We start from the raw sequence: 26817 nt of genomic DNA, 5'->3' as shown, positions 1-26817 counted from the left end.
CTAGTTCCGCGTAGGAATCTGGCTACCGCACCACTAATGGGACTATTTGTTCATAGTGCGTATATATACTGCGCTACTAAAGTAGGACTTTCTTTTCAGTCCAGTTTCTTACCCTCCAATAGAGTCACAGACGTAAAGCCTCCCCGTGACGCCACGTGTGGGAGTAAGGCCAAGTTCGCCTACCATCGGTATTGAGACATCGTGTATATTAATATTTGAATAGTCATATTTGGCACTATATCGTCGAGTTGGACGTAGTCTATTAAGCTAATAATAGTCTGTTAATATATAGTGCTTCGTGCGGTGAGAATACTACCGTAGTCAGTACCCCATCGTTTCGGGCAGAGAACTGGCTGCTTACCCAGGGTGGTTGACCCCATGTGAAGCTGCACCCGAGGAGCCCCAGAGCCGACGAGCGAGTGGACCTGTATACCGGATTATTCTACCGACGACAGCCCGCCTTCCCAGGCACGGATTATGCTTTGTATACTTTGATTATTCCATGGATAAAGACCCCCGACACTGCCGTGTGTTGGAACCCCCCCCCCTGGAGAGGACGCAAGGTGAGGAGACGCTCTGCAAGACGAGGTCGCTTCACGTCTCTCCTCCGTGGACCGGATGACGCCGGCCCACAAAGAGTCCACCTGCTTTCATCTGTGGTCCAAGGATCGCCGGCGCATTGAACGGCACTACAGTGGGTTCACCTGGGATACCCTTGGCCGGACGAGGCAGCCGGATTCTACCCCCCCCCCCCTTCCTACTCCTGTCGGCTTACAAGCGACCGGATTAACCCCCTCTAGTGTATCTAGTATATAATCATTAAAGTATCATTGCTGTTATTCCTTAACTATTCCAGGTCGTATATTTACCACCTGCGCCTTCAGAGATTGGACATTCTCTATTGATATACCGACGAATACTCTTTGCCATAAAAGTGCATACTATTTCAATTCATAAATGTAATTAAGTGATTAAGTGCTTGTTCTACACACCATCGCTGTGTAGAAATAAAGACCTGTTTCGACTTCGTACATTTGTGTTGGATCCGTTTCATCTACGTGAGAGTGTTCATGATAATATATTTATGCCGTGTACTGGGTGGCCGAATATTAAGTACAAAGGTAGTGGTAGTAAGTATCATATCTAGTAATACAGTCAGGGAATTGTACCCCTCAGTTACAATTGGTCCTTCGAGCCGGAGGTAATTAGTGTAATATTAATATAGTGTTATTAATATTGAAATGGCCTATGATGAACACTCCACGAAACGATCCTCCTAACCAACACCCGCAGCGCGAACGACGGCTCCCTCAGTACTTAGAGGCTTACGCTGTCAGTCAACAACCTAGTCTTCTACTAACAGTAAACGCGGTAAAACTAGAAAGTAAAAGTATGTCTAACCCCAACGCCCAGACTACCCCGACCATAGAGGCCCCTACGGGCTCTAATGTAACTGACCAAGTTCACGGTGGGGACCAGTGGGAACCAGACATGACTTCACACCCCGCCAGTACTGAAGAAGTAGTCCCCGATGAGTCCCGGGAGGAATACAACGCTACCGAGAGAGAACTCGGCACGGAAGAAGACGGGGAGAGCACCGTGGAGATAGAGCTCCAAGGCTCCGCAAGGAGTACCCCGAGGGAAGGCTCCCCTATACAACCGCCTTCTCCCAGCGAGGCAGAGAGGACCCTACAGCAGGCCTTCCTCATCAGCCTGAACGCCGCTGCTGAACGCGACCGACTGCAGATCCAGCAGCGAAGCGAACACGAGCAGATACGTCTAGAAATAAGACGCATTCAGATGGAAGAGAATGTGGCCCGAGAACGAGCCGGTGCTCAACGGGACGCAGCGCGCGACAGACAGCAGTCGCAACTAATAGAACAGCTGATCAGACGGACAACACCCTCTCCCTCCGCCAGAGGCTCCAGGAACTCGTCTAGACACACCTCCAGGGCGGCATCCCCTAGCCGAGTAAACAACCCTGAACTTGACCAACAGACGAGGTCTATACCCCCCACAGACCACCTCCCCCCACCGGTCCAAGCGAGACCTAGCAACCGGGAAGGAGCAGCATATCCTGTGGAGAGGCTAAACCAGAGACTACAAGCACTGGATGACCTAACTGAAGACGAAGAGGAAGAGGAGGAGAACCACGCCCGAAGACAGCACAGTACTCTACCGGACCAGGAGGCCCGGTACAGCCCAGGCTATACTCCCGCGGAGCTGCGCTACAGACCCCCGACTCTATACCCGGGTGAGCACGACGCACGACCCGCACCGAGGAACAGCACCTGGACAAGCGGGCCATGGTACACTGCCGGTACCAGCCCATACCAAGGAGCGGGAGGAGACTCGCCTAGGAGGCCTCTCCCCCAACGCTCGCCGATGTATCCACAGTCAGCGTCATACATTGGCACGCCTATGGTACCCGACTTCACCCAAGAAAACCGGGCCCAGTATACAGAACTCCGCATGTGTCTGGAGACCATGTTGGTGGATGTATTGGATGAACGCCACAAATACGCCATCCTACTGAAGCACTTAAAGGTACCCCGCGCACATAATATAGCGCTCGCCTACGCGACTTCCACCACCCCATACACAGCAGCGCTGGTAGCATTGGACCAGAGGTATGGGCGCATATGGGATTACGTGATCCAGGAGATCCGACACATCGACCGCTTACCCCCAGCAATAGACAATCGAGCACTGGACGACCTGTCCATCAGAGTGCAGTCCCTGGTAGGGATGTTGGGAGCGCAAAGAGAGAAGGGGAGGCATGAACTTTACGCCAACTCAAATGTGGAAAGGATCCTGGAGAAGCTGCCGCCCGCTCGTCAGGAGCGCTTTAGGCGGCAGAGGGACCACAGAGACCCGAATGGCCCCGAACCGAACCTCCTCGATCTAGCAGACTTCCTGGCGAGAGAAGTCAGCAGCCTACGGCTAGATACATTCGGACGGAGCACCCATGGCTCCAGAGAAGGAACCAGACGACTAAATGATGGAAGAAGATCGGTGACTGTGATGCACCAATCGGAGTCAGTACCGAGCAGCAGGAGCCACAGTACCCCCTCCAGAACGGAGAAGTGGAAGATAGTGTGCCCCTACTGTGAGAAAGAACACTGGCTAGCGCAATGTGACTCCTTCCCCAAGCTGAACGCGGAGGAAGCAGGTCAATGGATCAAGTCCAACAAGCGCTGTTTTCGCTGTGCGCGCTCACACATGGCAGCCGAATGCCGCTTAAAGAAAAGGTGCACCAAGTGCGATGGAGCCCATCTGGACATACTTCACGACAGTAACAGACGGCGCCCTTCACCTGCACCATCCAGCCGCAAAGCGAGCGTCATGTACATCGATCCCGCCAGCAGCAGTGGAGCCCGAGTACTCCTAAAAGTAGTGCGTGGGACACTAAGCTACCAGAATAAAGTCCTGGACACTTACGCCGTCCTCGATGACGGGTCAGAGAAGACCCTGCTGCTCGCCTCCGCTGCGGCCCAGCTAGGGCTGCGGGGAAGCGAAACCCAAATGACAATTCGGACAATAAGACGAGATTTGAAGACGATAAAGGGCGAGAATGTCTCATTCTCTATCGCAGCAAGCGGCCAGCCTGAGCGACGGTACCAGATTGCAGACGCTTTCACCAGCCAAGAAATAGGACTGTCGCGGTACACATACCCCGTCGCCAAGCTGATGGAGAAATATGCACATCTGCGCAAGTTACCGATCCCGCTCATAGACAATGCTATGCCGACCCTGTTGATAGGCTCCGACCATGCAGACCTCATTGTCCCGATAGACCGGGTTCATACCGGACCCCGAGGCTGTCCTGCAGCAGTCGAGACCCGTTTGGGATGGACTCTCCAAGGCCCGCTCGCCAAATCTCTCAACCGAAGTACAGCCACTAGATGTCTCCACTCCCGAGTCACAGAGGGAGAAACCGCACTCCTGCAACACGTAGAGCGGCTATGGACCTTGGAACAAATGCCCTTTAAGAACGGAAAGAAAGACATTCGCTCTAAAGATGACATTTACGCCATTCACCTCCTCGAGACAGGGACCAAGAGAGTCCCGGTCAACGGCGTGTTGAGATACGCCACGCCACTCCTGCGGCGAGAAGGAATGCCTACTTTCCACGCCAAGACAGACGCCACAGAACGGTACCTGCTGAACACGGAGCGGCGCTTAGCCAAGAACCCCGCCCAAGAGAGTGTATACCGCGCTGAGATTGAGAAGCTCATCACAGCGGGACACGTCACAAAGATGGACATTAAAGAGGCTGACCAGACAACTGAATCGTGGTACGTGCCCCACCACAAGGTCCATCACAACGGTAAAGACCGCATAGTATTTAACTGCAGCTACCAGATCGGATCCCAAAATCTGAATAAAGAGTTACTGCCCGGTCCCACACTCGGCCCCTCCCTACTCGGCGTTCTACTCCGCTTCCGCCAGGAAAAGGTGGCCATCAGCGGGGACATTAAAGGAATGTTCCTGCAGGTGAGATTAGTAGAGGCGGACAAGCCCCTGTTACGGTTCCTATGGAGAGAGAAGCCAGGAGATGAGCACCCCGCCATCTACCAATGGGAAGTCCTCCCCTTCGGAACGACGTGCAGCCCCTGCTGTGCGACATTTGCACTACAGAAACATGTAGCAGAGGACCCAGCAGCGGACGAAGAGGTCCGACACAGCGTAAAGAACAGCTTCTACATAGACAACTGTCTACAAAGCCTTTCAACCCAGGAAGAAGCCGAGGCTCTCCTGATTAAACTCCGCGCCTCATTGATCAAAGGCGGCTTTGATCTCAGGCAGTGGGCCAGCAGCGATCCGCAAGTACTGCGCAGCCTCTCCTCCGAGGACAAGGCAGCCAGCAGCGAGACCTGGATGGCTACAATCCCGGGAGAAGCCCAGGAGATGACCCTGGGATTGGTGTGGCGATTCAAAACAGATTCGCTTCACTACAGACACAAGCCCCTGACTACGGAGCAGGGAAGGCCGGCGGCGGCGCCGACCACCAGACGGAGTGTGTACACAACACTCGCCCGACAATATGACCCGCTAGGATGTATTCTACCGTACACCACCAGGGCAAAAATTATTGTACGAGCATTGTGGGACAAGGACCAGGGCTGGGACGACCCCATTCCCGCACACCTTGCATCCACCTGGAGAGAGTGGGAGATGGAGCTCCACTCACTCCCAGGCGTTAATATGCGCCGAAGCTACTTCCCACCCACGGTGAGGCCAGAGACATGTAAAATGGACTTACACGTCTTCAGTGACGCCTCAGAGGTCGCATACGGATCAGTAGCCTACTTGCGGCCCCAAGACCAGGGGGGAGAGATCTACACAGCATTTGTCCTTGCCCGCTCGAGAATAGCCCCACGCAAGCAACAATCTATCCCACGTCTAGAGCTCTGCGCAGCCCTAGCCGGAGCGCACCTAGCCACGCTCATCCAACGTGAGCTCACCATACCGGTGTCTAGAACAATCCTGTGGTCAGATTCCACGACGGTACTCGCCTGGATCAAATCGGACTCATGCAAGTACAAAGTCTTCGTGGGAGTCAGAGTCACCGAGATTCAAGACTTAACCGAAGAGTTAACCGGAGAAACAGAGTGGCGCTACGTTGATACAAAACAGAACCCAGCTGACGTCATCACCCGGGGGATGCCCCTGGATGACCTCAATGTCTACAGTGACGGCCCCGCATTCCTAAGACTCCCGGAAGGACAGTGGCCCATGCCTATCCCGAGGGAAGCAAGTCCAGAGGAGGTGGAAAATAAGAAGTCTGTGTTCTGTGGATTGAGCACCGTAGCCTCCACCGACCCTAACATAGACGATTGCACGTCCATAGAGAGTGCACAACAAAGAACATTCCTGCGGTACCACCCGGAGTGCAAGTCCCCCGCTGATATGTCAGCAGCTAACTACGAGGAAGCAGAATTGCTTCTACTGCAGCGAGCCCAGAGAGACTCGTTCCCAGATGAATTGGCCTGTCTACAGGGAGGAAAGCCCGTCCCATCCGACAGCAGATTAATTCACCTGGCCCCCGAGAGCGACGCTCATACCCTCATCAGAGTGGGTGGTCGCCTACGCAGAGCCCCCAATCTACCGGATGACATTAAATACCCGATCGTATTGAACAGCCGACACAAGGTCACAGAGCTGATTATAAAGAAATACGATGAGGATGTACATCACGCAGGAGCAGAAAGAGTCTTCGCGGAAATCAGACGTCGTTACTGGATCCTACAAGGAAGAGAGGCGGTACGACGCTTCCAGCGAACATGTCTAGACTGCCGCAAGTGGCGCGCGCAGCCCAGCATACCAAGGATGGCTGACCTTCCTCCATGTCGCCTCCGAATCGGTGACAAGCCATTCCACTCAACGGGTATGGACTGCTTTGGCCCGCTGCACATAAAGAAAGGAAGAGGAACCGAGAAGCGGTGGGGTATTGTATTCAAATGCATGACCACCAGAGCGATACACATCGAGCTTCTCCCGACCATGAGCACAGACTCATTCCTTATGGCCTTCCGAAGATTCACATCACGGAAAGGAAGACCGTCTACCCTATTGTCCGATCATGGGACAAACTTCAAAGGCGGCGAAAGAGAGCTGAGAGAGAGCTTCCAAGCTATGGGCCCAGAACTTAAGACCCACCTCGCTCCAGCACAGGTTGATTTCCAATTCAACCCCCCAAACGCACCCCACTTCGGTGGCACTTGGGAACGAGAAGTGCGCTCCATAAAGACAGCCCTGTACGCAGTACTTGGGGCCCAGACTGTGGCGGAAGAAGTCCTAATGACAGTCCTCACGGAGATTGAGGGAGTACTTAACTCGAAGCCCCTCGGATATGTCTCCAGTGATGTGGCGGATATCGACCCAGTTACCCCCAACACACTCCTGATGGGGCGGCTAGATCCTGCATTACCCCAGACAATGTACCGGCCTGAAGAAGCGAACGGCCGACGAATGTGGAGGTACAGCCAAGTATTAGCCGACAAGTTTTGGAACAGTTTCCTACTGCACTACCTACCGTCTCTACAGACCCGCCAGAAGTGGGTAAAGGAGAGAGACAATTTGACAGAAGGAACAGTCGTCATGATTATTGATCAATCACTGCCCAGAGCTATGTGGCCGGCCGGCCGCGTAAGCAAAGTGATCACCGGTGCCGACGGCAAGGTCCGAGCAGCTGAAGTGCTCGTCCAGGGTCGCACTTACACCCGTCCCGTGGCGAGGCTCATAGAACTGCCTCGACTCCCAGACACAATCGATGATGACCATGACCCTACAACCCTATGACTTTGTGAAGTTGACTGACCCCTACAGCAAACCCTTATGTGTAAATAGACAACGCGATTAATCTGTCTCTGTTTAACTGATTAGGTCTGGGACCTATTCAGGGGGTGGCTGTTGTGAAGGGCCAGATTAAACCGAATATATATATTTATTTATATATATATATTTAATTGTATTTGTATATTCTCTAATATTCCCTGATATCCCTTGTATATTCCTTGTACAATATGCATTGAATATCCATTCTAGCCTACTGAACATCCCATAATAGTCTCCATTCTACTATTGGTCGAGACCTTGGTGCCAGGCTGCCATACCCCTCAGACCCAGTTCAAACGTACCGCTCCACATGTACGAACAAGTCCTAGTTCCGCGTAGGAATCTGGCTACCGCACCACTAATGGGACTATTTGTTCATAGTGCGTATATATACTGCGCTACTAAAGTAGGACTTTCTTTTCAGTCCAGTTTCTTACCCTCCAATAGAGTCACAGACGTAAAGCCTCCCCGCGACGCCACGTGTGGGAGTAAGGCCAAGTTCGCCTACCATCGGTATTGAGACATCGTGTATATTAATATTTGAATAGTCATATTTGGCACTATATCGTCGAGTTGGACGTAGTCTATTAAGCTAATAATAGTCTGTTAATATATAGTGCTTCGTGCGGTGAGAATACTACCGTAGTCAGTACCCCATCGTTTCGGGCAGAGAACTGGCTGCTTACCCAGGGTGGTTGACCCCATGTGAAGCTGCACCCGAGGAGCCCCAGAGCCGACGAGCGAGTGGACCTGTATACCGGATTATTCTACCGACGACAGCCCGCCTTCCCAGGCACGGATTATGCTTTGTATACTTTGATTATTCCATGGATAAAGACCCCCGACACTGCCGTGTGTTGGAACCCCCCCCCCTGGAGAGGACGCAAGGTGAGGAGACGCTCTGCAAGACGAGGTCGCTTCACGTCTCTCCTCCGTGGACCGGATGACGCCGGCCCACAAAGAGTCCACCTGCTTTCATCTGTGGTCCAAGGATCGCCGGCGCATTGAACGGCACTACAGTGGGTTCACCTGGGATACCCTTGGCCGGACGCGGCAGCCGGATTCTACCCCCCCCCCCTTCCTACTCCTGTCGGCTTACAAGCGACCGGATTAACCCCCTCTAGTGTATCTAGTATATAATCATTAAAGTATCATTGCTGTTATTCCTTAACTATTCCAGGTCGTATATTTACCACCTGCGCCTTCAGAGATTGGACATTCTCTATTGATATACCGACGAATACTCTTTGCCATAAAAGTGCATACTATTTCAATTCATAAATGTAATTAAGTGATTAAGTGCTTGTTCTACACACCATCGCTGTGTAGAAATAAAGACCTGTTTCGACTTCGTACATTTGTGTTGGATCCGTTTCATCTACGTGAGAGTGTTCATGATAATATATTTATGCCGTGTACTGGGTGGCCGAATATTAAGTACAAAGGTAGTGGTAGTAAGTATCATATCTAGTAATACAGTCAGGGAATTGTACCCCTCAGTTACACATATTATTTACCTAATATGTTGAATAAATAATATTGTATTACTGTTCCCCCCATATTTTTTGTTTCTTTTATAAATGAGAACTGAAAATTTGTTGAAAAAAGTTTAATAATTTATTTTCACGGCATCTGTGAGGCCTTGTTTATTCACTGTGTCCATGGAAACGACGATGAACACAGCCTTAAAGGTATGGTTTCCTTATGCAGAAAAGACATAGCACTATATAGTCTGTTTACTTTTCTGATAACTTCAGCACAACTTAAGCTTAATTTTTACTTAATAGTGATACTCTGTATACACACAATTCAATCTGAATCCACATTTTCTTTCAAACTAATGTCCCGATTTTAGTAAAAAATCTTTGCCCTCTTGGGCAGAGGTGTTTAGCAGGCTGTGACGTACAAGCGTAGAGACATCTCTGCATAGGAGTGTGGGGTCCCCTGCCACATATATGATTTAGTCCAGAATGCCACAGCTGTCTATACTGTAGTGTGGAGATAACAGAGTAGTAATTTTTATATATTCTCTCATCGGGCAAACTTCTATGGCAAAATGTAACTATTCCCCATATCCCCCATACCCCCCTCCCCCAAGGACCCCACGTTGAGAACCCCTGCGGTACAATATTACTTAGACCTCTGGTCTTCAGTGGAGATGCAGACGTCCACCATGTCTGAGCCGAAGAGAGCGGTAGGGGGGAACATGACTTGGGACAGGCCACTAAGAGAGCTGACGGGCGTCCCAGAGGACATGGAGGACGAGGCTGATGAGTTGGACTCTGATCCCTGGGAGGAGGATTTCTGAGTCCCGTTGGCCACTGGGAGGGAGGAGACACACCAGATCAGAGACATGTATACATATTATGTTACTGTATATAATACTGGAGTAGTGTACAAAAAAGGCAGAAAACACACATACGTGACCCATCGAATATTGTAGATCACCTTAGTGTACACGCATGCACATACACACACACATCATTGTACTCACTTAGAAAGTAGATACATGTATATACAGTATATGCACAATTAAGTTGCATGTATTTTATAAACATTTACATACACACACACACACATAGTATTCACACTAAGAAGAACTAAGAAGAACACACTGGCGACAAACATACATCATTAAGTTGCATGTATTTCATAAACATATAAAATACACACACATACTTACACAATTCACCATTGATTCACATGCAAACACACACACACAAACAAACATGGACAAAGGATTTCAGCTCTCTAAGTAACAACCCATATGAAAATGAACTATAGTGAAAACCTATAGCGTTCATGTGTTTCTTTTCATACACACTATAGATTTACCACAGAAATACTGTAGTTTGTGCATAATACAGATGGGTCTGATTGATATTATTATTGTTTTTTTGTTTTTCTTTTCCATTAGCATCTATGCTGTATGTTTGGATGTTTTGCAGATGTGTTTTCAACAACTTCGGTGTGGGGGGGATGGGGTGGGTATGAGGGAGGGGAAGGGGAAATGGAAGGGGAAGAAAAGAAAAAAAGATGGTAGATGTATGATGTTGACAATTGTAAGTGTACAAACTACTTTTCCTGTAATAAAGAAATGTATAAAAAAAAAAAAATACTGTAGTGATTCACCCTAGTATTTCTATGGTGGGATATTATAGATTATAGATGATATAATTGTTTCTATAGTGATTCTTTATTGTATTCCTATAGTAATATGTGCAACAACACAGGAATACTATAGTTTCACTATAGCTCATTCTCATATGGGTCGGTAATAGAACACTAGTGTAAACACACACGATAAAAATCAGATACTGTACATACGCTTGTTGAGCCACCTGTACTCTGCCACCATCTCCTTATAGGCCGGGTAGCGGCCCGCCTCCTAAACACATAGGCACACACATATGCAAATGAGATACAGAATAGACCTTGAAACTTTTATGGGATCGCTATATTTGATAGAGAGAAACTCTAGAACCACGGAGAGACCTACACAGCCGGGCCGGGCCGGGCCAGGCCACACACACACACACACACACACACACACACGCACACACACACACACACACACACACACACACACACACACACACACACACACACACACACACACACACACACACACACACACACACACACACACCCACACACACACACACACACACACACACACACACACACACACACACACACACACACACACACACACAGACAGACAGACACTTCATTCCCCCTCCCTTGATGAGAAATGGAATTGACTTCTTGGCCGTGTAACATTCTACCATGTAACAGTTGATGTCCTACAACAGCTCTCTCTCTCCCTCTCTCTCCCTATCTCTCCCTCCCTCCCTGTCTCTCTCTCTCTATCTCTCTCTCCCTCTCTATCTATCTCACTCGCTCTCTCACCCTCTCTATCTCTCTCACTCTATCTCTCTTTCTATCTCTCTCTCTCTCTCTCTCTCTCTCTACAGTGCTGTGTTTCCCTTTCTGCAGGGGGGAGGGTGTGGATGGTAAGGGGGGGTCAACGTGAAGGATCGAAGAACAAAACTTACAAAACACGGCTCTATGCTTTGATCACAACCTGATCCCGGCTGCCTGGTGAATAATGCACAGCCTGGCTATTCCTCACAGCGAAATACAAGCTGCGTCTAGTAAAGTGAGTGAGGAATATTACGACTGCATGCCAGCTGTCTGCCCTGCCCTGCCATACAGCCGCCACTCTCTCTGCTGTTCAGCGGCGTGGCAACGGTGTGTGTGTGCGCGTGTGACTGAGTGTGCGAGAGAGAGAGAGAGAGAGAGAGATAGAATGACTCTTTTGTATATCATATTAGAACAAACAAAGGATTAACCCTTTCAGGTAAACGTTGTTATTGTTGTTGTTGTTGTTGTTGTTTTAGAACCGTCAGCATTCTATTTAGGAATTATAACCATTACTAGCCAACATCATTAAAATGTTAAATTCTCAAAATTCTAATCTCTGAATATCCCTATTCTGAAATAGATTCAAGGCAAGTATTGTAATTGTTATGGCACTGTGAGCTCTCTGCTGATTCAAGTGGAAAGACACCGGTGGAATTCACCCAGAGTCCATGAGCAACACAATGAGCAGTGGAAACCAGGGTTAGACAGTCAAACAGTATTACAGGCCAGTATCAGCCTTTTACCATGTATTTGTATCTGCAAAAGTGAAACCAATAAAGCACTGATGTACTGAGGCGAGGCCAGCAGTAGCAACCCCTCCCCACTATCCCCTCTCAACTCCAACCCACACATAAAATGTAAACAAAGTGCAATACCAAGTGGGGTTGATGTCATGAGTCCCCCTCACCTTGATGGTCAGCATGACGTGCGTGTGACTCTTCAGGACCTCCACGGCATTGCTGTGGCTGATGTCATCAAAGCTGATTCCATTGGCAAACAGGATCTGGTCTCCCATCTTGATCCCATTCAGCTCCGCCAAGCCCCCCGGGTCCAGCCTGACAGCAGGGAGGAGACACACAGTGGCGTTAGCAGGAGGGGATAATGACTGAGAGCTCATTAAGAGGCATTTCTTATGTTGGTTCCCATTATAGAGAAGCTTTGTGAATTTCACCTGCAAAAAAAATTAGATAGTAATAAATAAATGATAAATAAGTTAATAAATCCTGTTTTCATTAGTCACCACATGCGTTTCTCGTGTATTTTCGGAACAAGTCACATCATCTATGTAACTCTGTGTACCGTATTTACATGATATCACCTGTGTCTACAGCACATGAAACTCTGCTTTCTCATGTTACAATCACCTGAAGCTCATTCAAAGGTATCCCGATGACATCATGTGATAAATAACATGTGACAGCAAATTCTTACCATGTGATACCATCAAAATGACGAAGGAGAAATCACATACGCTACACATGGAATCATGTGAATCCAATCATGTGAAAGTGTTCCAAAGCCGCGCTGGAAATGGATGCGATCATGTGATTTTTCCATGTGTGAAATGTAGGACAGAGTAGCATTTAAAACATCTTGGAGTACGCAATAAAAAGTGTGCCAGAATGCGTTCATTTTAAAGGTGCACTATGTAGTTTTGTGAGAGTCAGAGAAGTGAATAATTTCTAATTTCTCATTTCTATATTTTCATAACTGAATAAACAAACTATCCTCCCTATCCCTGAAACACTGTTTGAAGCTAGAAGGTTTCACTACTGTCGTTTACAAAGGCAGGGCCCACAATTATTAACACACTTCTCGGCTTATGTTTGGTTCACAGTGCTTAAAGATAGTCTATGATAACATAAGTTAGAATAATTATAATAATTACAGTATATGTCTTTTGCAGGCTCTGCAAACAAATCCTCGTCCTCCGAAACTGCATAGTGCACCTTTAATATAAGTTAGTGATATTATCTAAATAATATTATTTAAATGCACTCTTTTCATTCTGTTTTGCAAGACACATGTTGTTTACACAAGTATGTTTATTTTCAACGGACATCCCTTTTATTAATAAGTTATAATGCACACCTCTCTCCCCGGCAGAGGTACCTACTTGGAGACGTAGATGCCCAGGCCGAACTCCTTGCCCCCGCGGATGTTGAAGCCCAGGCAGTAGTCGTCAGAGGTGGTGTAGAGGTGGATGATCCTTCTGAGAGCGCTGCCTGAGCTGGTCTCTGACGGCGTCTGCCCGCTCTCCTCCACCACCATGCGTCTGTGGATTAGGTCCACCCTGCAGGGAAATGCACCAAAGTCACAGGTTCATGCAAAGCGAGGGAATGATTGCAGGATCGTGAACCTTTTCATTACTGGTGCAAATAGACTAATGTTTCAGTGTTGATTGTGTCTCATTACAGTAATGGACAGAGATAAACATTTACATGCATGCAAAGGTGTTGGGAAAACATGTAATACTGATACAGTGTGTGCTATTCCTAACATCTGGAAGGCAATGTTTCATTTCTTGTGGTATTTATTTGAGAATGATATCAGAGCTCATCCTGAAAATCTGTTAGACACACTAACAGTAGCAAATGGGATGCGGGACTAAGGGAAGCAGACATTTTGAAAAATAGAGAACTAACGGCTGGAGAAGTTGAGAACTGTTTGAACTGTTTGACTCTGAACCCTGCATGAACTCTGGCACACCTTGCACAAGAACTCACACATCACTTATTAATTTACTAGCACCTTAGATCTTATTTGTATATGCATATTTTATATTTATTGATAATCCTCTTCATCTGTTTACTTATACCAGAGTAGACTAAGACGCAGTATTGAGTATTGCACATTGTACAGAGTAGACTTAGTTAGATACAGTATATTACTACATGGGGTTGATTTAGGATATAATCTGTATACCAGAATTGTGTTATTATTATTAGTATTATTATTATTATTATTATTATTATTATTATTATACATTAGTATACATACAGTATGTCTCACATGTCCAGCTGACCAGATTAATCCTTTATTCTTTATTCATATCTTGTTCTCACCATTTATTCTTGTATTTTTATTATCATGTATTTTTATTGTAATTTCTATTACACTGCCTGTACCTCCCCTCCCCCTCCTCTGTGCTGCTATGACCCCTGCATTTCCCAAAGTGGGTTAATAAAGGAACATCTTATCTTAAAGAAGAATAGGCAAAAAAAGATCAGAGACACACCATATTGGCCTGACTTATAAGACTATCCCCCTTTTTCAAGACTCTTTTTTTGAAAAAAGAAATTGGAATTACTCTCCTCCCTGACTTGGAAAATTATGGTGGAGCATCTTTCATAATTTTTTTTTTATTTTTACCTTTATTTTACCAGGTAGTCACTTGAGATCAAAGATCTCTTTTTCGAGCAAGACCTGGCCAAAATGGCAGGACATTACTGGCCACAGCAGACTCAGTTTCTAAGCTAGAGCGAAGCCGGTTGTATCAAACATATGATTTCAGACCATTGTGTGACTACTACAACATGGACGGCTTCAACATGGACGGTCGCATTTTACGTAGCTCCCGTAACCAACGCAACAGAGCAACAACAACAAAGTACTTTGCGCATTTTCTACTTTCCCTCCTGTGGATTATGGATTTGTACCTGAATTCACAACTCAAGCAGCAACTCCAGACAGAAGTGGAGGATAGCGAAAACGTAAAACAGCAGTCCCATTGCGACTTCTATTTGTTAACGGGCTCGGAGAGGAAACATCCTGCCTTCGGAGCCACGACCATCCACACAGTACTTACTGCAAATCCGGAACGAAAGAAATTACCCCCGGCAGGCAAGTGTAATAAGAGATCAATGTTTTTATTATACCTGCTCATGTCGGGTGACATTCATCAGAACCCTGGTCCCGTAATGACACGGAACCAGAGACTACAGTCAAATCTGCTGATCCAAGAAGCAGCAGCCAGCACAACAGATCAACGGCTACCCACACATACTGCGGCTAACGACATGATCAACGGCAACATTCCTCCTCTGCCACCCCTGCAAAAGAACCCACGAGAGGCCACAGCGAGAGGGAAGGAACCGGGGTTCACAACCGAGGCGCCCAGCACGTCGCGGGGACAAAACAGCGAGGCATCGCTCCTCACACCGGCGCCGGAGATCAACAGCATCCACGCAATTGACGCTTCAGCCAGCAGTTGCACCAGCCGACCAGCAAGCGGCGACATACCCTCACAGAAGCCCCAGCGGACTCGGCGAGTGGCTAAAGGAAGAGCGGCGCGGGACATCGAGACCACCAAGGACCCGACGGTTAGCTTGGCTGGCCCCGCCAAGGCCGCCATGCCAGCAAGTCTACCCGGGCCGAGGCCAGGACAAAAGGCACCCCCCCTCCCCCACAATGGAGTACAATCAGACATATCTGTAATCAACCAGCCCCCCCCCCCACATCGCGGGCTTTCACACAAAGGAATACAGACACCAGCAAAGGACAAAGCATCACCCCTCCCCCCCCTCCCCACCCACGGCACAAACAGCAACAACGCCCCCCCTCCCCCCACCACAGGACAGGACACAATGGAACAGAGTTACCTCAACTGTGACGACATCAAACTTATTACAAGCAAAAATGGACTTCACATATTTCATCTGAATACAAATAGCCTGAGACCGAAACTGGCTGAAATCAAACAGTTGTTTTTAAACGGTAAGGCTAACATATTGTGTTTCACAGAAACAAAATTAGACTCATCTGTACAGGATCCAGAGATTGAAATTGAAAACTACTCAATAGTCAGGAGGGATAGGAACCAGTATGGAGGTGGCGTCTGTGTGTATATACACAAGGATACCAAATACATCAACCGTACTGACCTTAACCATGATGAAATTGAAACTGTTTGGATTGAAATCTTATTAGACAGGGCGAAACCGGTACTAGTAGGCACAATCTATAGACCACCAGAACAGAGTGGGTTTTATGACACACTTGATGGGTGTTTAGCTGGGGTGGAGGGGGTAGAAAAAATTCTTATTGGGGACTGGAACACGGATATGCTGCGTAAATCAGCACCCGTCTTCAAGGCCTTCAGTAGATTTTCTGACCTGCACGGTTTCAGCCAGCTAATCACACAACCCACAAGGGTATGCGATTCGACACAAACCACCATTGACCTCATTTTGACCTCTGACAAGTCCATGATCTCCAGTAAAGGGGTGATAGCATGCGGGTTAAGTGATCATTATATGATTTTCTGTACCCGCAAAAAGCTAAAACAGAAGGCCGGCTGTCACAAAACAGTCACATCTAGAGACCTCAAAACTTACTCTAGAGAGGCCTTTAACCTAGAACTGGGGAGCTTGGACTGGTCAGATGAGCTCAGTGGTACACAGGTTGAAGAAACATGGCTTGGATTCAAAACCAAATTCACAGCAATACTCAACAACATGGCACCGATAAGAACCACCAGGGTTAAAAATCGCGCTGAGGCATGGATGCACACTGAAATACTGGCCGCTATGAAAACCAGAGACAAAAAATGCTCTGAACTTCATAAAAGTCAGACAAAGCTTTCCAAAAGCTCAAACAGTGAACTCCAAGCCCACGTGGTTGAACTAAAAATCCAAAGAAACAGACTAAGAAATGACGTAAACACCATGATCAGAACCGCAAAAAGAAATTTCATCAACGACAAAACTGAGGAAAACAAAAACAAACCCCGCGAACTTTGGAAATTACTCAATAATCAACTAGGCTGCAGTAAAAAACTTAAAACCAGATTCTCAAACATAAACATAAAGACGGACAACACGCTCATCACAGACAAGCTGGATGTAGCCAATTACTTAAACATCTTCTTCACAAACATAGCCACAACACTGGTAAACAAACTACCCTCCCACTCAGGGCATTATGGGGTAGAACACATAGTAGCATACTACAAAAACCTAGGGGTCCACAAAGACGACTTCAAACCTGAAATGGTAACAACCGATGAGGTACTAAAAAAATTGAGCGCCCTCCAACCTAACAAGGCCACTGGCCATGACAACATCCCCTCCAAATTCCTCAGAGACGCAGCAGCCGCCATCACCCCAGTCATCACACACATAATAAACCTCTCTATAAAACAGGGGCACGTCCCCAAGGACTTCAAAATTGCGAGAGTGACCCCTCTACACAAAAAGGGCAGCAAATTAGACCCAGGCAACTACCGCCCTGTTTCTATTCTTACCTCCATCTCGAAAGTCATGGAGAAAATAGTCTACGAACAGGTCGAAAAGTACCTGGCGGAAAAAAACCTAATCTACGAATTCCAATCTGGCTTCAGAACGTCCCACTCCACTGACACATGCCTCCTCTATTTGAACGACCACATCAAACAAGAGGTGGACGCTGGCAAATACTGCGGCATGGTCATGCTGGACCTACAAAAGGCCTTCGACACTGTCAATCACTCCATTCTAATGGACAAGCTAAAAGCAATTGGTTTTGATAGCCTATCAGTGAGCTGGATGCAATCCTACCTGGAGGGGAGAGAACAGATGGTAGAGGTAAACGGTACTCTATCCCCCCCCCTCACAGTGAGCTGTGGTGTTCCACAAGGAAGCATACTAGGACCGCTACTCTTCCTAATTTATGCAAATGACATGTCGTCAGCCTGTGACTGCAACTTGTTCCTGTTTGCGGACGACTCAGCCCTGCTGGTCTCTGACAAGAACAAATTGCAGGTTGAAAAAACCCTCAGCACGGAACTAGGCAAAATCTGCATATGGCTCGCTGATAACAAACTATCATTACACATGGGCAAAACAGAGTCCATTCTCTTCGGTTCAAATAACAAACTCAGCAAGACCGACGGCTTCTCAGTTACAGTGGGTGACAATATTGTCACAAGGAAAGACGAAATTACCTACCTGGGTTCCATCCTAGAGGCAAATCTTTCCTGTGACAAAATGGCATCCAATGTAATAAAAAAAGTCAACCAACGAACTAGATTCTTGTACCGGATCTCCTCTCTGGTAAACAAGAATACCCTGAGGACTCTGGCAGGAGCACTCATTCAAGGGTACTATGACTATGCGTGCACCTCATGGTACCAAAGCACCTCAAAGGCGCTTAAAACAAAATTACAAACATCACAAAACAAACTGGTCAGACTACTACTTGACCTGAACCCCAGAACCCACCTCACCCCTGCCCACTTTGCCAACCTAGGATGGCTTAGAGTAGACGACAGAGTACAGCAACTTGCAATGGGCCTGGTCTACAAGATACACTATACGACCGGGGTGCCCATGTACATGTCAAAATACTTCCCAAAGGTCAGTGAATACCACAACCACTACACCAGAGGAAGCTCAACAAATCATGTTAAACCCAGATTCGGCTCAAACAAGGGACTAAACACGTTTCGCAATTATGCCACAACAATGTGGAACGCCCTACCCAAAGCTGTAAAGGAATGTGAATCCCTGCCCACATTCAAAACCGCCCTTAAAGAGCACCTACGGGAGGCTGCAATTCGAAACTGGCCACCGTAAATGCCCAAAACCCCCACCACCTCCTAATAGACAGTCTCCTCCCCACCGCATGTATATATTCCCTCCCCGCCGTATGTATATTCCCCTCCCACCCACCCACCCCCTCCTAATGTACAGTCCCCTCCCCATCATATGTATATACTCTGTCAGGATCTAGGGGTAACAGTACTGTATATTTGAATACCGCCTATGTCACAAATGTATCAGTACTAAATACCTATATGTCCCTATGCCATAAATGTCATGTATGTTATGTATGTCATAAATGTCTATATGAATTGAAAATGGGGGACCCTGATGGAAACAAGACAAACGTCTTTCTCAGGTCTGCATCCCCTTAACAATTGTATGTATTGAGCCGTACTGTATTGTACCCATTCTGCAATCTGTTAAATAAAGTTTTCATTCATTCATTCATACTGACTACCTGTATTATGTACTGTTTACATTTTGTACAATCATCGTTTCTGTAAATGAGGGAAACCTCAGAAGCTTACGATTTTAAATAAAGGTTGAAACGAAATATCAGACATCAAGATTCCATAAATGCCAAACATTTCATACCAGCTATACCATACCATGCCATACATTTCATACCATGATAAAGTTTTCAATCAGCTTACTGGGAAAGGGGATAAATCAAGATTCCATAGATGCCAAACATTTCATACTAGCTTACTAGGAAGTTCTATACCACAACACCTACCCTTTTCAGGTATAATGTAGGTAAATAATTGTTTCCACAAGGTGCTTCCTCACCAGGTGGTCTTCTCCTTGGAGTAGCGGATTCCGGGCACCTTGCCCACCCGTCTCACCACCATCCTCAGCCTGTTGTTGCCGGTCAGCACCTTCACAGCACTGCTCATGGTGATGCTCTCCAGACTGATCCCATTCACCTCCACCAGCTTATCACCGACACACAGACCTGCCAGCTCTGGAGGCACAGAGGGGAACACACAGAATATGGCTGTAACGATCTAGATTTGTAATCAAAGGTTCGATTTTACATTCGGTAGATTTTGACGATCCTCCTCCTCTCGGTATCTTCCCTAGGTCTTTCTCTCAGTTTAACTGGTTGTTGGTATGGCTACTGCTATTAGCATAATGTTTAAGGCTCATTTTCATAGTTAGCTACTTTGAAAAAAATATATAAATCTGAGCCAGTACAGTATATATAGTAGAATCTATAATTAGAGCTCTGTAGTATGAATAGATTTTAATGCAGAAAATAAATCAAATCAAATCGTGACCTTAACACATTGAGTGCCACGCCCCTTCCGGGAAGTGACCTGCCCTTGCCGTCCATTAACCCCATGTAAACGTAGTTGTAGTTTGTAGAGCTAAACCTATATTTTATAGTATAGCTATGGGTCTAATAACGCCGTCGAGTGTCAGTGAGTTGCTTCCAGTCAACGTGCAAAAAACAGATTCTTTTTTCATCCGTACATTTCCGTTTTATACCGTTTTCAATATGAATATAGTTTGGGTGCTTCTGATTAATTCCAGGGAAAAGACGTGAAAACAGCGTTTTTGTGTAATTCAATAAACACGTTGTCATTTTCCAGCCACACACATAAAACACAGATAGCTTCAATCGCGGTAGAAATAAATATCAGATCAACGATCACATTTATATATAGTGTCCTTACCTTGTATCTGATGTAATGCAAAAAAAACAATCCAATTATCTGATCGCCATTCCACTTATCCACAGCGATCCTGTCTCTGACGTTGTTGGGCATTGCACATCAACGGGCGGGTGGGGTCAGTTGTCCAAACCATCCCTACAAGCGTGTGTTTTGCCCGCCCTTACGCCGCAGCTCGGTAGAGAAAAGAAACTAACCCGTTTCTAATGGGGTGCAATAATGGCCGAAGGCATTAGAGGGCGGTATAAGACCGTCTGCCAGCTCAGACACACTCAGAACAGTATGCACAAGGTGCCCCGCTGAATTATGAATGGCAATAGCGATTAAAAGAAATACCGTGAGAAAAACTTAGATCTACGTTTCCGGCACTCAACGGTTGGGGCGACAGAAACGTAGTTCTACGTTAACCCATTCAGTGCCAACCACAAGATTAGTCGGGTTAACTCGCCATGCGTTGAGTGCCAAAACCCGAGGAAACTCTGGTTTTAATCGTTATTTCTTTTATTAGCAATATCCATTCATTTTTCATCCATCCAGCCTGACGTTGTCATTGGGAATGGGTCTGAGCTCGAAAAGGGCAAATACCGCCGCCTATCGTCTCCCGGATGGTATTGCACATCATTGGATTGGATGGGACTGTGCATCAGAGAAAAACTCCGTCGGGGGTTTTCCCATCTCTGTTACCACATTCACTGGGGAGGCTCGGAGCAGCTTTCGATTATGTGTTTTGGTGCTATAATGTTGGATCAATAAACGCGATCAATATTTGGAATGACGATCAGGAATTGGATTAATCCTTTTGCAGAACATCTGATCTGAGGTAAGGACTCTATGTTACCAGTCTTGGGGTAATCAGATGTTCCTATCACCGCCATCGCAGCGTGTGTGTGCGTGTGTGTGTGTGTGCGCGCGCGCGTGTGTGTGTGTGTGCGCGCGTAACATAAGCCGTATCCACGGCATGGATAATCGATTTTTCAGCCAGCTTCTCTAGCGTGCATAAGTACACATATCGATAATCTAGCGTTTATTTGAAAACGATTCATAAATCAGCCGAAAAATGACAACGTGTTTTGTGTATTCCAGTAAAGGGCTATTATCGCAGATTTCTCTGGAATTCTCCAAAATCTCCAAAACTATACTCGTATTCAAAACGGTATAACACGGAAATGTACCAATGAAAAAACAATCAGTTTCGTACATGTTGACTGCAAGCAAGTCATTGATAAGCGAGGGGTGTTTTAGTCCCATAATTTAAGATATAGTTTAGGCGTTCGCAAATTTCTCCCATTGACTTCCTTACTGGCACGCTAGCCCTAATATGGTCAAAGGGGCGTGGCTCTGAATGAGTTAACGGCACCCAACGTGTTAAAATAGAGATTTGTATCGCATCTGAAAATGTGTGTATCGTTACACCCCTAATACAGAAACACACACATGAGAGTGTGCATATGTATGAGTATGGAAACACACACACAGATACATGCAGACATCTATACTGTATTGTAACAGTACGTTTGAATGAACGGGTATGGTATGCATTCATTATAATCCAATAGCCCCAATAAGGCTAAAAGAGATCCAAATAAAATAAGTTGAGATCAAATCAAATCATATATCCATACCATATGTATCTATATGCATCACATCTGTATCCATATGTATCAATAAAACTAATACACACAAACACAAACACAAACAAACAAACACACACGTGGACGTACTGTATTATTCATTGTTGGTTAACCACACAGAATGTGTCTTGTAGCCTATAGTATATGCAGTTCAGCACTAATCGAAGTGAGACGTTGCTCCCCAGTGGGGAGTCCCCACACACACACACACACACACACACACACACACACACACACACACACACACACACACACACACACACACACACACACACACACACACACACACACACACACACACACACACACACACACACACACACACACACACACAGACAGACACAGACATACATGCATACATGTACATACTGTATTATTCATTGTTAGTTAACCACAAAGCATGTGTCTTGTAACATATATGCAGCTCATAATTCTATAAATAATTTAAATTATATGAACTGAAGGAGAGGGGGGGGGGGGGGGGGTTGTTTACCTGCTGTGCTGTCATCCTCCACCTTGCTGACAAATATACTGAGGCCGTGTTCTGAGCCTCCACGCACACTGAAGCCCAGTCTGCCGTCCACACTCTTATCCACTGTGATGGTATGGATGTCCTCGCAGTCATCCCCGCCTGACAAGCACAACGTAGGAAGGTGTTCCAACATGGAGTTTTAAATGTGTCATGAGTTGGATTGGTACATTCATTTAAATGAGAATAACTGATCTGAACTTAACTGAACCCTCCTTACCTCGCTGACTTTAAAACGGTTAATTGAGATACTTAGCCAACTCACTGAGAACAATACAGCAGAGATTTATTTTGTTTTGTTTTGTAACTGTTGCCCATCAGTAGCAGCCATGTTACACCTGTTATAATCTTGTTACCAAGAGACTTGGGGGTTACGGTAAGAGAATATTGTTCCATTGTGACATTGGGTTATACAAACACATTTTACTTGACTTGGGATTCTATGCTAGCCAATATTTAAAAGACTGTAAATCTGTTATATTCATCGCTGTATGTTGCTAGTCGACAACATAGTGATGTTATGGGGGACATCATTCGCTGACAACAATGCGTTCTAGAAAAGGGGCGTTAACACTTTGAGCGCCACGCCTGGTTTTCCTTTTTACCGGCTGAATGCCACCATCGGCGCCAATGTTAACGTTAATATCGCCTAATCTATGTTTTAAATTATGGCTATGTGTCTAATCTGCCCATCGCATTATCAAAGACTATTTTCCAGTCAGTGCTGTCAAGGCAGATTGTTTTTTTATCGCATCGTTTCCGTTTCAGAGCAGTTAGAAAAGCCCCCGTTTTGATATAAAAAACAGCTAATTCTGCAGCATTCTATGAAAATCATCTTTTAGTGGAATATTCCACAACGTTGATATTCGTCGGCCTTTTTATGAATCGTTTTCAAATAAACGCTAGATGATTAATATTATACGTGCACGCAAGCACATTACGGCCGCGCGCGGATAATCGCCTCGTTGATTTCCTCTCTGACTTTTACAGTGAAACCGAAAGAAGACATTTCTTACAAATAAAATACAAAAAAAGAAGACATTTCACAAAACAGCCTATATCTTCATCAAACTTACTCTGATTATCCTAACACTGATAACATAGAGTCCTTACCTGACATCAGATGGTATCCAACTGGTATATTCCAATTCCTGATCACCATTCGAAAAAATCGATACGTGTATGGATCATAGCTGTCAACATTGGCAGGAGAAAAAACATGCACATTTTAGCCCCGCCCCCTCCCGGCCCCGCCCCCTTCCAATGGAGCTGCCTCGTCGCTGTCATCTGCTGCTGGTCAAAACCTGTGTTAAGGAAATTCACTGTATTATTTTACAGATTACTTTTGTTTTCCTACTTTAAGTGTAAATGCTATAAAAATACAGTAAATTACCTTGTATCAAAATATTAACCATTAAATAAAGGTTGTAATCTGTAAATGTATTTGATTTTACTGTAATTTGACAGTATTTGGAAACCATTGATGCCAGACATTTAGTTTTCTTGCAGCTTTTTTTCTTACAGTGTACAGTCAGTGAATCCTAAATCTCCACTAGGCAACCACTTAGAACATGAAGAACATATTTAGTATAACAGCGAACAGATATAATAACTAATTGTAAGAATTCTGTGTTTAAAACTGTTTTGAAACAGTTTGTACTCTCCACAGAGGAGAGGTGGGGGGGGGGTATTTTTGCATCTGAATAGAGCTGCGCGTTGGGATTCAGATTAACTGAGCCAGGTAAAGGCATTCACACAGAGAGAGTCATTAACGTTAACAATGGACGCATTCAGGTGAGGGTAGTTGTCCACGCCCCCCCCCCCCCAAACTAGCTGAAGTGTGAAAATCAGAGGCATTTCCTCCCCTTGAGCGTTCTAGACAACAGACTGAGTTACAAGATTTAAATGAATACATGATATTCAAAACATTCTCAGATTTCAAAGTATGACACATCATTTGAAAGCTTACATTCTGTACTTTCACAACCTGGAAAAATCTGGAAAATGAAAATGGAGACATGTCAGCACAAACGCTGGACTTGATCACATATATTTTATTAGTTAAAAAAAAAATTATATATAAAAAAAAATTATTTTTTTTTTTCATTTTTTTTTCAAAAAACGTGCCAATCCGTGAACCGTGAAAAGGGCGTGCAGAGGGTAAAAAAAAACAGGAGAATCCCGGGAAAAACGGTAGGGTTGACAGCTATGGTATGGATCCAACGCGATACTGTAGAACTCCATGATCAGCGGGGATCTGAGGTTCCAGAATGAACTGTGGTAACCCCGGCTGGATCAGTGAACTGGAAAATGTGGAGTACCGGATTTTTTTCCCCATTCATTTTCATTGAGTCCATTCCAAAATCACTTATGTCATCTGGGAGACGACAGGGGCCGCTTTTTTCCACAGTGATCGCCGGCGCCGCTCGGCTATACTCGGGTAGGCTCGGGTGATGCAATAATTTTTCAGATCGCTAAAAAAAAAAAAATAAAAAAAAATACGAGAAATGGCATTCAACGTCACTATTAAAAACCCGAGATATCTTGTGAGTGGCACTCAAAGTGTTAACATGGTGCCAATAATACAATCTGGCAGAGCAGCTTGAGAAGGCTGGGTAAACTCTATTTCACAAAGAAAATGGTGGATAACAAAAAAGCGGGTCACCTGACTTTCGGTGGGTTTGCTCTGCTCTACATCCCTGGTTGTAAACAAACAAAAAGGCGGGTAACCTGACTTTAGGTGGGTTTGCTCTGCTCTACATCCCTGGTTGTAAACAAACAAAAAGGCGGGTCACCTGACTTTCGGTGGGTTTGCCCTCCACTACATCCCTGGCTCCTTACCATCCACAGGGGAGTTGATGAGGATGACCCGTCCCATAGGTGAGCAGGATCGGATTCCACGCCGGCGTTGCTCCTTCTTCTTGAGGAGGTTACGCGTAGCCGCGTGTGACCCCTGGGTACCGGGGGTCGCCTCCCTGCGGGACGGGTCTGACGAGTGAGCCATGGCCACTGGCGGGGTCCCCTTTCACACACACTCCTCCAGGGGCTCAGAGCTGGACAGAGGAGCCTACGGTGGCGGGGGGAGTGAAAGAAGGGGGTTGCCTGAGAAGTTATTTAGGAACCCTAAATGTTGAAATGTTTATACATGAAGTTGACAGTGGGATAAATGTGAAATGATAGCAACACCTGTTAGGTGGGTTATCGATAGATAGATAGATAGATAGATAGATAGATAGATAGATAGATAGAAAGATAGATAGATAGATAGATAGATAGATAGATAGATAGATAGATAGATAGATAGATAGATAGATAGATAGATAGATAGATAGATAGATAGATAGATAGATAGATAGATAGATAGATAGATAGATAGATAGATAGATAGATAGATCTATGATGAATTGAAAATGGGGGACCCTGATGTAAACAAGACGAAAGTCTTTCTCTGGTCTGCATCCCCTTAACAATTGTGTGTATTGAGCTGTACTGTATTGTACCCATTCTGCAATCTGTTAATAAAGTTTTCAATCAATCAATCAATAGATAGATAGATATAGATAGATAGATAGATAGATAGATAGATAGATAGATAGATAGATAGATAGATAGATAGATAGATAGATAGATAGATAGATAGATAGATAGATAGATAGATAGATAGATAGATAGATAGATACCGTAGATAGATACCATAGATAGATAGATAGATAGATAGATAGATAGATAGATAGATAGATAGATAGATAGATAGATAGATAGATAGATAGATAGATAGATAGATAGATAGATAGATAGATAGATAGATAGATAGATAGATAGATAGATAGATAGATACCGTAGTAGACAGACAGACAGACAGACTAGATCTCACCAGTGCAGATGATGTTGTGACATGATGATAGACTCTTTGTCTCCTTGGAGTCACACTTTGGTCCATTCCTGTCCATGTTGCATTTCACTCACCTGTCTTGGTCTGAAAGCAAAATCAAATGGAAGCCCATGCCCATGTAAAAAGCATGTAGCAATGCTGGATATAATACTTTCTATAATAGTCTACTAGCAGGTATAATGGCAGTTACCGGCCGCTATATTTAGTATAGTTACTCTAAATTAGTCTCATTCACATACATTATTAACAAGGTTACAAAACGTGATGTCAAAGTTTCTTGGGTTTTCCTTGGAGCGGG

At 45.6% G+C, this 26817-nt stretch overlaps 1 protein-coding gene across 1 annotated transcript in view; it reads right to left on the bottom strand.

Annotated features, from left to right (window-relative positions):
* Positions 1 to 26578, bottom strand: part of LOC311235155 (PDZ domain-containing protein 7-like) — a 44289-nt gene extending 17711 nt beyond the window's left edge. The window contains exons 1-8 of the mRNA XM_084322513.1: positions 26502 to 26578; positions 25469 to 25694; positions 22592 to 22729; positions 19581 to 19755; positions 13385 to 13561; positions 12176 to 12323; positions 10669 to 10729; positions 9476 to 9662 (exon numbers count right to left, since the gene is read on the bottom strand). Coding sequence (XP_084178639.1) covers positions 9476 to 9662; positions 10669 to 10729; positions 12176 to 12323; positions 13385 to 13561; positions 19581 to 19755; positions 22592 to 22729; positions 25469 to 25631 — 1049 coding nt within the window. The 5' untranslated portion in view covers positions 25632 to 25694; positions 26502 to 26578. The remainder of the gene's footprint in view (positions 1 to 9475; positions 9663 to 10668; positions 10730 to 12175; positions 12324 to 13384; positions 13562 to 19580; positions 19756 to 22591; positions 22730 to 25468; positions 25695 to 26501) is intronic.
* Between the last annotated feature and the right edge of the window lie 239 nt (positions 26579 to 26817).

This window comes from Notolepis coatsorum (genome assembly GCF_963971535.1).
Source record: "Notolepis coatsorum genome assembly, chromosome: 10".
Lineage (NCBI taxonomy): Eukaryota > Metazoa > Chordata > Actinopteri > Aulopiformes > Paralepididae > Notolepis > Notolepis coatsorum.
The sequence above is the reverse complement of the archived record's forward strand: the minus strand, read 5'-3'. Positions and strand labels throughout refer to the sequence as shown.